This window comes from Monodelphis domestica, chromosome 5, assembly GCF_027887165.1.
Source record: "Monodelphis domestica isolate mMonDom1 chromosome 5, mMonDom1.pri, whole genome shotgun sequence".
NCBI classification, from domain to species: domain Eukaryota; kingdom Metazoa; phylum Chordata; class Mammalia; order Didelphimorphia; family Didelphidae; genus Monodelphis; species Monodelphis domestica.
In genome coordinates, this window is record NC_077231.1 from 287,986,919 (window position 1) to 288,003,052 (window position 16,134).

Here is a 16,134-nt window from a genome sequence, read left to right on the forward strand (position 1 = left end):
GTCTCTCTCCCTCTCTCTCTCTGTTTGTCTCTCTCTCCCTCTCTCTCTCTCTGTCTCTCTCTCTCTGTCTCTCTCTCTCTCTGTCTCTCTCTCTCTCTTTCTCTCTCTCTCCTTCTCTCTCTCTCTCCTTCTCTCTGTCTCTCTCTCTCCCTCTCTCTCTCTGTTTGTCTCTCTCTCCCTCTCTCTCTCTGTCTCTCTCTCAGTCTCTCTCTCTCTGTCTCTCAGTCTCTCCCTCCCTCTCTCTGTCTGTCTCTCTCTCCTTCTCTCTCTTTCTCTCTCTCTGTCTCTCTCTCAGTCTCTCTCTTTCTTTCTCTTTCAGTCTCTCTCTCCCTCTTCTTCTCCCTCCCTCCCCCCTCCTCTGTCTCTCTCTCACACACACACACGCATGCACGCACTGAAATCAAAATGTCAAGAGGCCTTCATGGAAATGAGTTCTCAATAAAAAAAGAAACTTGCAGAACAGACTACATCCCCAGTCGGTACTGCACGCTCAGAAGCCTGGGGTTCTGTTGCAATCCAGGACACAGAGGTCAGCAGAGAGACTGCTGACTCCGATGGGCTCTGGCCAAGGAAGGGTGCCTACAGAGGGCAAAAGTACACCCAAAAAGCCAGCCAAGGAGGCCCCTCTGGTCCACCAGAGTCCATCGCACTCTGGCCCTACCCAGGGTGAGGAGTGAAGGAGACAGTTGCTACCATGGAGCCACAGAGGCCCCCAACGGGCTGGGAAGGCCTTGGGGGGAGCAAAATGAAGGCATCTAAAACCAAGAGAAGCAGCTGGGGGGGGGGGGAGTCTTCTCAGTGTTTCTCTGATAAAGGCCTCATGACTGAGCTATGTAAGGAACTGATTCAAACCCATGAGAATAGAGCCAACCCTTCAGCTGATAAAAGGCTATAAACAAGGTCAAAGGGTCCCAACAAGCAGTTTTCTAAGAAAGAAAACCAGACTAGCAACAGCCTAATGGAAAAAAGGCTCGGAATCCCCAATAATGAGAGAGATTTGAATTAAAATAAATCTGAGATGCCAGCTCTCACTCATCAGACTGGCAATGGGGGGGGGGGGGGGGGGAGAGAATGACAAATACCGGAGGGGCTCCGGGAAAACCTTTATCAGAACGCACTGTTGGAGATGCTGCGAATTTGGTCCAGCCATTCGGGAAAACAATTTGAAACTATTCCCAAAAAGATCCCTAAATGGCACATGTCTTTTTTATTTATTTAACCCTTTACCTTCCATCTTATAATCGATACCATATGTTGGTTCTAAGGCAGAAGAACCGTGAGGGCTAGGCAATGGGGGGTTGGGTGATTTGCTCAGGGTCACCCGGCGGGGAAGCATCTGAGGCCAGATTTGAACCCAGGACCTCCCATCTCTCATTCTGACTCTCTACCCACTGAGCCATGTAATTGCCCCCTACCTTTTTACCCAGTGATATAACTACTAGGTCTGCAGGAATTCTTCCTGCCAGGCAGGATTTCCCAGCCACCTTCCCTCCCCAGACCACACCTAGAGACTGCAAACTGGGTTTCTTGGACAATTTCCACAGCACCTACTTCTCCAGGCTCTGGAAGGAGTCCTAGCCAATGGCAGCAAGCCCTGGAGGACATGACATCTCATATGGGGGGTGGGACAATGTCTTATTGATTTCTGTGTCTCCTACAGGGCCTACCAGAGTGGGACTTGATGCATTCAGACCCCACGCAGTGTGTGGTAGACAGACATAGAGACAGAGAAAGATGGAGGGAGAGAGGGAGGGAAAGAGAGAGAGATAGACAGACCGATAGACAGAGAAACAGGGACAGAGAGACAGAGAGAGAGACAGAGACAGAGACAGAGACAGAGAAAGATGGAGGGAGAGAGGGAGGGAAAGAGAGAGAGATAGACAGACAGATAGACAGACAGAGAAACAGGGACAGAGAGACAGAGAGAGAGACAGAGAGAGACAGAGACAGAGAGACAGAGACAGAGAGATCCTCAACACTTGCTGAATGAATGAATGGCACGTTCTAGCAAGATGCACATTTCTCCTCACCTCCAACAAAGTATCTCTTAGGGGGATGGTCCCATTTTCTCTTGATCCCAGGAAAAAGAAACAATAGGAACAGAAGGAAGTCTTTTCCTTTACCTTTTGGGCACCAAAGTTCACCATTCATGCACCACAGACCTGAGTTCCAATCCAGGCACAAAGGAAGAAGTAAAAAAGACAACAAACACAGGTTTGGTTTGGAGGCCAGTGTGCTCATCACTCAAGACTGCCAACCCTCACTTCTCATCACCAAACAGCAAGTCTATAAATGTAAACTAACCTGATTGTGAACTAACCTGACATTGAAGGAACACAAGGAAACTGAGGTATAAAGGTTTAAGTGACTTGTTCAGGGTCAGACAGCTAGGAAGTATGTGAGGCAGAATCTGAATTCAGATCTTCCTGACATTCTGTCCATTGCATCATTACCTGAGCTGCCCTATCAGCACCTGCTCTAAAACTCATCATTTTAGAGTTCCTTGAGACCCTAGGAAATAAATGACTTGTCCAGGGTTGCCCAGCCAGTGTCAGGGGGCCCTGAACCCTTGCTCTCTACACATTAGATTAGACAATGTCTCATTCCTCATCATCAAGCTAGGTACTTGGCGGCATGATACCCCTAAGAGTGAGAGTCAAGGAAAGGAGAGGCTCTGGGTGCTGAAAGTAACTTCCAACCATTTCAAAATTCTCTGATGGGCCAGCTCCATTCCAGGATATTTTTACCAGACATTATTTATTTATTATAAATTTTATAAAATATACATATGTAATATTAATATGTAATAATATACACTATAATAAGTATAAATATTATTATAAATTTAATATAAATATACAATTTTATAATACATAATAATATAAATATATAATACATTAATTATAAAAGATACTTATTATATTAAAAGTCTGCCAGGGAAAGACAAAGCTAAGCTACATAATCCTGATTCTCAGTGTTTCCTTACTGAAAAATTAAATGATCTAATCAATTATACTGGGAGGGGGGAAGAAGAAAAAATCCATTTCAAATGCTATCTTTTAACTGAAAATCAATAGTACTTTTAAATCAGGACAGTAGAGCTGAATAGCTTCATTTGAGACATGGAGTAAACACCTCACATCCTGTTTCTCCTTTTTAATAACAATGATGATGGGTCAGGCAGACATCTCATCAATCAATGAACATTTATTAAACACCTACTCTGTGCCAGCCACTAGGGATATAGACCAAAAAAAAAAAATTAAATGGCCCCTGCTCTCAAAAAACTTGCATTTGATCAAAGGGGAGATAATGTCAGGGAAGCTAGGTGGCACAGGAATCAAGAAGACCTGCATTCAAATTTGGCCTCTCAGCTACTTCCCAGCTGTGTGACCCTGGGCAAATCACTTAATCCCTACTGCCTAGCCCTTACCACTCTTCTGCCTTGGAATCCATACACAGTATGGATTCCAAGACAGAAGATAAGGGGAAAGAAAGAAAGAGGAAAGAAAGGAAAGAAAGGAAAGAAAGGAAAGAAGGAAGGAAGGAAGGAAGGAAGGAAGGAAGGAAGGAAGGAAGGAAGGAAGGAAGGAAGGAAGGAAGGAAGGAAGGAAGGAAGGAAGGAAGGAAGGAAGGAAGGAAGGAAGGAAGGAAGGAAGGAAGGAAGGAAGGAAGGAAGGAAGGAAGGAAGGAAGAAAGGTGGAGAGGAAGGAGAGGAAGGAGAGGAAGGAAAGGAAGGAGAGGAAGGAGAGGAAGGAGAGGAAGGAAGGAAGGAAGAAAGAAAGAAAGAAAGAAAGAAAGAAAGAAAGAAAGAAAGAAAGAAAGAAAGAAAGAAAGAAAGAAAGAAAGAAAGAAAGAAAGAAAGAAAGAAAGAAAGAAAGAAAGAAAGAAAGAAAGAAAGAAAGAAAGAAAGAAAGAAAGAAAGAAAGAAAGAAAGAAAGAAAGAGAGAGAGAGAGAGAGAGAGAAAGAGAGAGAGAGAGAGAGAAAGAAAGAAAGAAGGGAGGGAGGGAGGAGGGAAGGGGGAGGGAGGGGGAGGGAGGGGGGAGGGAGGGGGGAGGATCGAATGAACGAACAAACAAACGAACGAACGAACGAAGGAAAAGGTGGGATCTAGAGATGGAGGAAGAGGATTCCAGATGAAAGGAACAGCATGAGCAAAAGACAGAAAGTGAAGGGTGTGTTTGGGGAACAACAGCTACTACAGTAATAACAACAACAACAATAACAATAATAATAATAATAGCAGTATCTCAAGTGCCACTTCTTCACAGACAAAGAAATATGGGAAAATGTATACTTAGTGATGGCAGGTTGAGCAGCAGACGTGAACAGGCATCTCGACTTGGGAATCAGATTTTCCTAATTCTCCCCTGCCCCCATCCACTGACCAGTACCCCCTCCCCAAATGACTATGCCTTGCTTGTTCCTACTTGTACATGTGGTCTCACCTGACAGAACAGAAGGTCCTTGAGGGCTCAGGCAGCTTTTTGTCTTTGGATTCAGGGTGCCTACTGATGGATTTATAATGCAGGGGAAGTTAGAGATATGTCTGTCCCTCCAAATAGAAACTGCGGCTATATGCCCAGTTCCATGGGAAGGGCATCGACCCAATCTCTCTCTACACACACTATTAAAAAAGAAACTAAAAAGAAAAAAAAAAGAAACTAAATGTCATTTTATTCCTATTTTACATGAGAGGAAACTGAGGCTTAGTGAGAGAATTTGCCCACAGCCATTGTGCTAGGAAGTGAGAAAGTCAAGATCTGAACCCAGGTATTTTGGTTTCTTAATTCAACCCTCTTTCTACTTCATCTCACTCCTCTCTCAATAGCACTAAATCATAGAAGCAGTCAATAAACATTAAGCACCTACTATGTGTCAGGCACTGTGCTACACACTGGAGGAGACTGGCAGAAAAAAAAAAGGCTGGGATGTAGAATCTGCCTCTGAGATGCCCAGTCTCTTGAAAGAAAAAGATGCCCGTAGAAAAAGCAATGCTACAAAGGAGAAGGATGGGATGGAAAGAACCCAGCAACCCACTTGGCTCCATCCCAGGACCTGATGGAGTAAAGCCTCTGCCCAATCTGCCAGGAGGACAGGGAAAGAAGATGCATTGCTCTGTCAGCCTACCCACGCCCCAATATCCTCCCCACCCCATCCCCGAGACCTCTGAGGATCAATTGGAGCATTCATGCCCTCCCCTCCCCTGGCACAGGCTGCCTTCTATTTCCTCAGCAGGAAACAGAGACAATGAGGCTCCCAGCACCAAGGTCTAGGAGGTCATTTGGATCCATCTCCGCCCTGGACATCACTCATTCTCTTCCTGCCCTGTCAAGGAGACAGAAGGGCATGGCGATCATTTGTTTTCCTTTTCAGAGAGTGGCTCCAAGCAATAAAGGAGGAGATGAGGACAGGATTTCCCTCCATCTCACTCACTGCCAGTTAAAGGTGAGTCATCCTTGGCCCCCTGAAATCCATCTCATTAAGCCAGATGGCTCATTTGCTTTCCAATTACATTTAGTAATCATCAAATCATGGCTGCCAGCAGAGAATAGTGGGGCTGTGAGGGAGGCGACAGGGAGGGAGGGAGGAAGGAGAGAGGACCGAAGTGTCTCTGTTCATTGTCTCTCACTTGGCAGGGACCCACTCCTCCTTTCCAGCCTCTGCCTTGGTCAAAGGAAATCTGGAGGTCCAGGGAGAGAGAAACGTCAAAAGTGGGAGAAGGCGTCAGCCAGTCTGGCTGTCTCTGAGACAGGTGGATTTATGGACACTCGCAGGATCTGGGCGGCACATTCCCTGCCCTATCCTGCTACAGAGTCCAAAGCAGGAAACCATTCTTCTCCTCACACATGAGCAAAGATGGCAAAACACTGGAGTTGTCCTACAAGAGGGTGGTTGACTCCAAAATGAAGAAGAAGGTATTATAGTACAGAGCAGGCTTGTTAACCTGGGAGCTGTGGAGCAAGTGAGCAGCCAGGTGGCTCAGTGGATAGAGAGTTGGTCCTGGGTTCAAATCTGGACTTGGACACTTCCTAGCTGGGTGACCCTGGGCAAGTCACTTAACCCCCATTGTCTAGCCCTTGATGCTTTTCTGCCTTGGAACCAATATACATGACTAATTCTAAGAAATAAGGTAAAGTTTAAAAAAAAAAAGATTTCAGGAGTCTGAATTTGGACAGGACAAAAAACAATCATGTATTTATTTTGATAATCTCAACTGAAAGATGGCATTTCCTTCCAGTATATAAAAACCTTCTTCTGCCACGGGGACCAGGTTTCACTGAGTGAGTGCTCTGAATGACTAAGAATCTCCCACTGGCTCCAAGTTAGTGGGAAGAACCTCAGAAGAGCACGTCCACCCTTGGCGAGCTTCATGACCCTGGGCAAGCCGCTCATCAGCATATCCAGACTTCAAATGAGCCGCCTTGCTTGTGTTTTTGGTATCCCCAGTACATTCCTAGTACACCATAAGTGCTTAATAAATGTTTATTGAGTGACTGAGGAAAAAAGAAAAAAGAAAAAAAAGACACTCATCCTCCTTGGACTTCAGTTTGCCCACTGGTGAAATAAGGGTGACACCTTCTGCACTGTCTATGCACTTATCTTCATCGGCTTCATAATCATCATTAGCCTAGATTTGGAACAAGGCAGGACTTTAGAGGTCATCTAGTCCAATTCCTTCAGAGGAGAAAAGTGAGGCCCAAGGAGAGCGAATGACTTACTTGGCCAATGACACAATGATTAGAAAGGGCAGGCAGAATTTGAACCCAGGTCTTCTGACTCCAAATTCAGAGCTCTGCTCTCTACACCATACATACTTGGCTGACATCTCAGTATGCTGGCTTTATACTAGCATGGCTGTAGACTAGTTGGGGGATTGGTAAGAGAAAACTTGGAGTCAACAAAGGGATTCATTAAGCCTGTTGGTAGGTCCTTACTCAAGTCATCCCAGGTGGGCAAGACTTTTATAAAAATAGGATTGCTCAGCCTCCCGAAATAACTCATTCTGGGATTGGAATAACCCTTATGGCTGGGAAGTTCTTCCTCAAGTCTAAGCTGAGTCTTCTGACTTTTATTTTCTTGGGTTGGCAGAGGGTGGAGAGCCAAAAACAAGCTGGGTGTCAAAGCTTCATGGCCCTGGGATCTCTTCCCATCCATGGTGACCCATCCTAGACACCTCTTTTCCACATCTTCCAGCTAATTCCTTCCTGAGGGGGTCCATCCAGCCCTTCCTCAAGATCTCCCAACACTGTAGATATGCCAAAAGACCTACGGACAATCTGCCAGTCATGCCTCACTCTTCTCAGATGATGAGCCTTCTGGCCACGTGGCTCTCTGGTGACGTCCTTCATCTGTGTCATGGCTCATTATCACCATTAAGTCATCTCTTGGTTTTTCTCTTCTCCACCTTAACCAATCCCAGTTCCTTCAACTTTTCCCTAAATTCTCAAACATTTCAGTGGCTCAGTCCATTTCCCCTTCTGTCCTCGAAACATCCTCTTTGGACATTTTAGTGGTTCCATTCGCTCCCTCCCCCTTTCTGTCCTCAAAACATCCCTTAGAGGACACAGATGGTCAAAGTACCCATATGTGGGGAAGGCCCTAAGAGGCTCCTGTGACTAATTGGCTTTCAAAGAGGTAAGCAGACGTAATGGAGCTTCCTTGGGTCAGTGACTCTGAAGCAAACCATTGCTGTACGCAAAGTTGGGCTTTGGGGTACCTTTTTCCCTCCACCCCATCCTTCCTTCGATTAAAACAAGGGATTTAAGAAACTGAATGGACTCCATTAAAGCCACCCCAAGACCTCTGGCCAAAAGTCAACAGAAGCTTTCATAGGGTAGAAATCAAATGAAGGGGAGCTGAAGAAAAACAGATTTGGCAGACATGAGCAGCAAAGGACCACATATTTAGAGTTGGAAAGGACCTTTGAAAGCCATAGGATATGGTCCCCTCATTTTGTAAATGAGGAAACTGAGTCTAAGATTAAGAGTTGCTCAGCTAATAAGTATGAATAAGTGCCCAGGAAGGGCCTTAATTTACCGTTGAGTTCAACCCTTTAATTTTATAGATGAGGAAATTGAGGTCAAGTAGGAACCAGGATTTAAACTCAAGTCTTCTTGTCTCCAAGCCTAGAACTCAATCCATTCTGCCATCTAGAAGTCACACAGTGGAATATAGGGTAATTTGTTGTTGTCGTTCAGTCTTTTCAATCTTGTCCAACTCTTCATGACCCCATTTGGGGTGTTTTTGACCAAAAAAAAAAATCTGGAGTGATTTGCCATTTCCTTCTCTAGCTCATTTTACTGATGAGGATCTGAGACAAATAGGGTTAAATGACTTGTCCAGGGTCACCCAACTAGTAAGTATCTGAGACCAGATTTGAACTCAGGAAGATGAGTCTACCTGATTCCAGGTCTGGTACTAAATCTACTTTACCTCCTAGCAACCTAGAGTTTCCACATCAACACAACTTGGACATGAGAGCAAATTTCCAAGAGTTCTCAATGCCTATTGGTTTGGGTCTTAATGGAATATTATGAATATACATGGTAAGGCTGGGGATATACATGTATACAAAATATACATATAAGGTTGAGGGGCTGTAAGGAAGACAGAGAGAAGAAAAGAAGTCACAATGCCCCATTTAGTCTTATTCCCAACTAAAGACCCCTGTTTCACCTTTTTTCATCTTCACTCCCTAGATAGAAAGCTTGGAAGTTCTTAGGGGCAGGGAGCACTTCACGGAGCTTGGGTTTCCCATTTTTCCAGGCTATTTGGGGAAGCAACATGGTACGGTAGGTTCTGAAATCAGAGATCCTAGAGTTCGTGTCCTGGCTCGTATCCTAGGACACTCCCTAGCTTTAGGACCTGGAGTAAGTTACTGAATCTCCTGGGGCCTGTTTCTTCGTCTCTAAAGCTGGAGGCCCAATCTAGAAGGCCCCTCTCAGTTTCCTTCCAATTGTAGATCAATGATTATTGCTTAAGAGTCGTCGTTGTTCTCACAGGAAGGTTTGTCTGAACAGATACGTGGCAAATAAAGCAGAAACTGAAGGGGCAATCACATTTTCTTTCTGACCCCATCAATTTCTTAAGGTGTGATTTTCCCCCCCAAGAAATGGAGATTAATAGACAGATTCAGACTCACACCTCCCAGCTCCCACTGCTCATTCTCTCTGGTTTTTTCCACTACCTTGGGCCCAGAGCTCCTTGGTGGTAGGAGAACATGCCCTTGGATGTCCAGGGAGTCAAATGACTAATTACTCCAGACCCAATTAAGGGGACAAGATTGTTTTGAAAGAATAAACCCTCCTCTTTCGGTCTGGCAGGCAATTTTTAGAAAAAAGAAAAAGAAAGGGGAAAAAACAAGCCTTGTGGCCTGTGGTGCATTCACATCTGCCTGCGTGAGCGGACCCAGCTGCAAAGGAAGTGTATCTGGTCATCAACTCAAATGACAAAAATGTACCCACTCTGGGGTCATGCAAATGCCAATGCCTCCAGCCCTATTAATAGCCTCAAGGGACACACACAGTGATGGAGGAGTGATGAGAGCCAGGGAGAAGGAGCAGGGAAGGAAGGCGAGAGTGGGATGGCAGGACTGCCAACATATTGCCCAGAAGGTTCTGGCTCTTTCTTATATCATACATGTCAAGGATTCATGTTCCTTAAAGGGAAGAGCGACATCAGTTCTAGGTTCATTTCTTGTTTTGCTTTTAAATCCTAAGTAGAAAATCACTTTTACATATTCAAGAGCTGGTTCAAAATCTGGAAGACTCATGCTCAAGCCCTGGCTCTGACACGTATGGGATGCATATCCTGGGCAAGTTGTTTAACTTCAATGGGCCTCAGTTTCTTCATTTATAAAATTAAAGAGCTAGACTTGATGGTCAATAAAGGACTCTCCAGTCTGACCTCATCAACCTTTGAGAAGTCATTCTACCTCTTGGGGCCTCAGTTTCTCCATTTGTAAAATGAGGGGATTGGACTCCAAAGCCAATAAAATCCCCTCTAGCTTTAACATGATAATCTTAAGGTTCCTGGGCAAGTCTTTTTAATTTAAGGCTCCAGAAAGCAAAGACTGTAAGTCACAATTCAGCATAGGGAGTGCCCTATACCAAGGACATCACAGATCCTAGCAAAAATCATAGGAACCCTGCCTGTGACAACCTTCCCTTTAAAGGAATAGAAACAGCGGTGCCTTTGATTAAAAAACAATCATGATAAAGGTCCAAGCACAAATGGTGGTTCTCCAGGCAGCAGAAAGCAGAAGGATTGCTTACCTGTCTGGCTACCCGCCGGGCCTCCCAGTAAGGTTTCGAGTCTTCCACCGCCTTGCCGATTTTCTTGACCAGTTCATCTAATTTGACCGTGGCTTCTACCAGGACAGAGCGGAACTTCTGGCGGGCATCCTGTGGCCAAAGAGACAGGAGATTCGTCAAATGCCTTTTCAATTTGAGAGGGAAAAGGAGAGTAAGTGGGTCCTGCTTTAGGGAAAGCCAATATAGGAACATTTGGATGTACATGAGAAAAACTGAAGAAAAAACTGCCGCAAAGAAGAGAAAATCATCCTATGCTGCTTGGCCCCAGGAGTGGAGAAGGGATGACGAGGGAGGCAGCTCTGGGCTCGAGGTCAGCGAAAACCTCCCTACAGTTTAGGGGGTCTCCAAAGGGGCATCCTATCCTCCCCATCCCCAAGGTCTGAAAAAGAAGGCAGGATGTCTCCTCGTCAGCTATACTGCAGAGGAGAAGCTTCTTCAGATATGGATTGTGCTAGATGGACTCCAGGTATGCAAGAGACCTTTCCTATGACCCTCCCTAGGAGCAAGAGGGCTGGTATTTTGGGGGATGTTGAGTCTCACTCATCTCCCATGTCTTTTTGAGAAAGAAAAATGTGGGACATGAAAAAGAGAAATCAGGGATTTGAAGAAGGTCTAGAGAAGGAGGAACTCAGATCAGTCCTGGCCCTATAATCTTATTAAATTGGGAAAGAGATGGAGGAGAGACATTTGATTAATTCCTTTCTCAAAAAAAAATGCAAAAAAAAATTCTTACACAAAACTCTTATTTGAGAAAAGAATTCACTGTGTGTTTGTTTCCTTTAAATAAAAAGTGGATAGAGTGCTGGCCTTAGAGTCAAGAAGACCTATCTTCCTGAGTTCAAATCTGATCTCTGGCATTTACTAGCTGTGTGACCCTGGGCAAGTCACTTTACCTTGTTTGCCTCAGTTTCTTCATCTATAAAAGCATCCAATATCTTTGACAAGAAAATCCCAAATGGGGTCACAAAGAGTCAGATATGACTGAAAACAACTTAAGAACCGTCTTACTCTCCTTTTCCCATTCAAAAGTAATAATGATCAACCAGTGATTGAGCCTTTTTTAAGCCATTTATTCTGAATTCATCTTGTCTCCCTATATAGAAAAAGAAGGAAGTTCCTCAAGAGTAGGGACTGCCTCATTGATCTGGGATTTGCAATTGTTCACACTCTTTGGGGACAGCAACAATGGTGCCGCCATGCCATAGAGAGTACCCATGCTCTGTAGCCCAGGCACTAGAGATTCAAAAACAAAAGCATCCCAGACCCTGCACTCAGGGAGTCGAAGCAACATGCACTTGGGTAAGGAAGTAGAGAAGAGAAAGAGAATAAACACAAAGGATGAAATCCAAGTATTTGGGAAGGAATAACACCATTCATATTCACGTAGGCTATTCAAGGAGCATGTCTTGTCTATGTAATCAGGTACATCTATGTACCCAAGTCACAAAGAAGATCCACCTCTCTCCGGGACACCAACAAAGAACAGATAGAGTACTTGGTTATAGCAGTTAGCAAATTAATTCAAAATCCTTTGCTTGGCATTCAAGGGCCTCTATGCAATGGCCCAAACTGTCCAGTTTCACAGCCCATTATCCCTTTTCCTTACTCATTGCTCCCAGAAGAAACCCTAAACTTTCCTACCTCCACTCCTTTGTTCATGCCTTTCTCCTTCCCTCCCCGTCTCTACCTCCACGAGTCAAACCCCTACCCTTCCTGGACTTGGTTTGTCATGGAGCCTTTTCCAATCCTCACCCCCTGCCCCAACTACAGGTGATCTCCCCATCCTCTGAACCTTCAGAGTACTCTGTCTTGGCCCTTCTTCCATGGCCCTAATTCCATTCTTTCTTGCTTTCTAATCTATCGGTCTATCATGCACTTATCTCATCCTTAGGCTCCATGAGAGCAAGGACAGTCTTGTTCATTGCTATGCCACCCACAGTGCTATCTAAACTGATGTGGTTGGTTTTGTTTAGTCCTTAAGTCATGTCAGATTCTTCATGACCCCATGGACAAATCCATAGGGTGTTCTTGGCAGAGGTACTAGAAGACTTTGCTATGTCTTTTTCCAATGTGTACCCATTTTACAGTTAAGGAATTGAGGTAAACAGGGGTTAAATGACTCAAACATATGGTGGTTTTTGTTTAATTATTAAATCATGTCCCCATGGACAAATCCATAGGGTGTTCTTGGCAAAGATACTAGAATGGTTTGCTATGTCTTTTTCCCATGTGTACCCATTTTATCGGTAAGGAACTGAGGTAAATAGGGGTTAAATAACTCACCCAGGGTCACACAGCTAGTAAGTGGCTTAGGCTGGATTTGAACTCAGATTTTCCTGACTCCAGGTCCAGTGTTCTATACACCTTGCTGCCCACACATACAGTAGGCTCTATCATTTTCATTCAGTGAATAAAGAAATGAGCAGAAAACAAAACAACAAGGTCCTAGGAGGGAATCAACATGCTCTCTCCACCCGAGTGTCATATTCCTAGATAAATATGCAACTTTTTGACTTGATTCTCCGGTTTTTGTTTGTTTGTTTGTTTTAAAAACCCTCGACTTCCCTCTTGGAATCAATACTGAATATTGACTCCAAGGCAAAAGAGTGGCAAGGGCTGGGCAATTGGGGTTAAGTACATTGCCCAAAGTCTGAGGTTGGATTTGAACTCAGATCTTTCTGATTCAGACCTGGTGACTATGCCTTAATTCTGCCCCTTAATTCTCTAGTCTTTCAAACCTTCCAGAATCTTGTCCTACCCATATGAACCCAGAGTGTTCTAGAGCTTGAAGGGTCTACGAAGACCATCTCATTCAATACCATCATTCCACTCCAACAGATTTGGGATCTCAAAGATATCAATTATACAGATCACAACCCATCCACACGGGCTTATTGCTCCTGACATTTGTCTGTGTCCTTTCCATAAATCCACCACTATGGCTCTGGCCAACAGACTGGGATCTCATTTTACAGCTTGGGAAACTGAGGTCCGAGTGTCAAGTCATAAAACATTTGTTAAGGATCAAACCCTGGACCACACATTGAGTAATCAAAGAAAGCCAAAACCCAGGGGAGCTTAGGCTCTAAAGGGAGAGACACCATGCAAAGAATTATGTACAAATAAGATCTATAAGAGCTAATCAGTAGTGCAAAGCACTCTTACTCTAGGAGGGACAATCTTAGCTGGGACTTGTAAGTAGAAGCTGGCTACTTTGCGAATAGCCAGAACGCTGTGACTGATTCTGTCTCCAACCATCACCCACTAGCCCAGGGCTCGACACGCAGTGCTTGTTTCCTTGAGTTTGATTAGAAGGTTTATTCAGGCTTAATGGAGGGCATCCAAATTACCTCAAAGTCAAGTGAGGCGGGGAGAAGAGGTCGTGACTAAAAGTGTCATCAGAAAGGGGGAAAAGCACGGTCCTCGAGGTCTTTGGACACGGGCTTGGGAGGGAGAAGGGGCCGAGAAGGGAGAGAAGCGAGGAGGATCTCAAGAAATAGCAGCCACAAGTCTAAGCAGCAGAAGAAAAACTGCAAAGGAGAAATTTGGACCCACAACCAGAAGGAAACATTGGGGATTAAGTCCTTGCTTCTCCTCTGGCTTAGAACGGATACTAAAACAGACTGAGTATGGTCTGAACTTGGTTAAATCAATTAATAAATTAAAATGAAACCGTAACTGGGAAATATTTAACTCACGGTATTCTAAGTCAATATGGGGTACAGGGATTGGTTTCTATTTGAGTTTGACACCACTGGTCTTGTTGTTCCGTCATTCACTCATGTCTTAACTCTTTGGAACCTCACTTGGGGTTTTTCTGGCAAAAATCTTGGAGTGGTTTACCATTTCCCTTTCCAGATCATTTTACAGGTGAGAAAACAGAGACAAACAGGGTTAAGTGACTTCTCCAGGGTCACACTGCTAGGAAGTATCTGAGGTTGGATTTGATCTCGGGCCTTCCTGACTCCAAGCCTCATGCTCAGTCCACAGAGCTGCCACCACTGGTCCAGGGTACCGATAACGTCCCCATATTATGAGTTACATGCTTTTAGTCACACAGTCAAACTAATCCCATTCCAGAAGCTAAAAAAGATACCTACTTCATGAATTCTCGGCATCTAAATGCTAAAATGAGGCTTCTTGATCTAATAGTATCACAAATTGAAGCAGAACTCAGGACATTTCTTATAAATTCATGTCATTTGAGGTTTGGTTCAAAGAATTAAGAATGGTTTAGCCTGGAGGGAGAGAACTTTAAGAGCCCAGCAGGATATGAGAACTGTCTTTCCAATATCTAAGGGGCCGACACAGGGAAAAGGGATTAGCTTTCTTCTGCTTGGCCCCAGAGGGCAGAATGAGGGAGTAAGAAGCAGCAAAGAGGAGAATTTAATTTAATTTCGGAACAAACTTCAAGATAATCAGAGCCTTCCTGAAGCAAATGGGCTTCCTCTAGAGATCTTGGGGCTACCCTTTAATGGAGGTCTTCCAACCCAGGCTAGAGGACCACTGGTTAGGAATGCATGATGTATGCACGCAAGCAGAGGAAGGCATTCAGATGTAACTTGGACTGGATGGATGCTGAAGTCCCTTGACTTTGTGCCTTCTTATACCCTAGTTCTCTCCAGCATGAAACTTCAGCATACATAAGATGGGAGGATGAAGTGGTAGCTCCACTCTCGAACTCTCTACTCTACTGTTTCACTTCATGCTATCTCTTTGCTGAACCTCCAGGCATGGCTCCCATTTCCTTCTCTCCTTCCCATTCTTCTCTCATTTCTCATCACTGGGTTTCCTCTTACCTCTGTGGTGGCCTCAGTCCTTTCCCATCATGGTGAGCCTGGAGCCTCTGACTACTCAGTGTTCCTGTGGTCAACTGGGGAATAACATGGTTGACTCTTCCCATTCCCAGTAACAAGTATCTGTCTCTACTTTCCACACTGGTTGACTTTCCAGGTGTCCTTCCCTTCACCCCCCCATCTGGGGAATGCCCAAACCAATATTCCTAGGATCACTCTCTTTAAAAAAAAAAAAAAGATCACAGTTTAAGACAGGTGATAGCCCATTCCCACTCCACCAGAGCCCAGTGGCTCCTTTTAATAGCCTGAACAAAAGTCAAACAAAGAGATATTTCTCCAACTAAATATAAAATTAGGCATCTAAGTAACTTCTTAAATGATCGTGCAAATTCCCTGTACTGGGGGCCTGAGCTATCTTATCTGTGACATTATTATTCTTCCATTACAATTGTATAGAGATTAAATGTTTCTGAGTCCTTTTTTTTTTTAACTTTATCTTCCTATGTATTGGTTCTAAGGCAGAAGAGTGGTAAGGGCTTGGCAATGGAGGTTAAGTGGCTTGCCCAGGGTCACACAGCTAGGAAGTGTCTGAGACCAGATTTTAACCCAGGACCTCCCTTCCCATCTCTAGGCCTGATTCTCAATCCATTGAGCCACCCAGCTGCTCCCTACAAATCTTTCCCATCTATTATCTCATTTTCTCTTCACAACCACCTTCAAAAACAAATAAACAAGCAAATTTATTAAGTGCCTGCAATGGGCACTGGTATACACTGGGGATATAAATGCCAAAGTGAAAACGCCCTTGCCCTCAAGAAGCTTACATTCTACTAGGAAGATGCAATATATTTCCAGAAAAACATACACACACACACACACACACAGAGAGATAAATAAATATGTGTGTATTAGCATGTCTAATATTGTTGGGTCTAAAGAAGGAGATGCTATTGTATATAGTCACTGAAGGAATTTGTTTTGTTTTGATTTGTTTTTTAAACCCTACCTTCCATCTTGGAAT

The 16,134-nt window shown here is 44.3% G+C and overlaps 1 protein-coding gene across 1 annotated transcript in view; it reads right to left on the bottom strand.

Moving 5' to 3' along the window:
- Positions 1-16,134, bottom strand: part of SH3BP5 (SH3 domain binding protein 5) — an 86,203-nt gene that overhangs the window by 41,488 nt on the left and 28,581 nt on the right. The window contains exon 3 of the mRNA XM_001369502.4: positions 10,279-10,407. Coding sequence (XP_001369539.1) covers positions 10,279-10,407 — 129 coding nt within the window. The remainder of the gene's footprint in view (positions 1-10,278; positions 10,408-16,134) is intronic.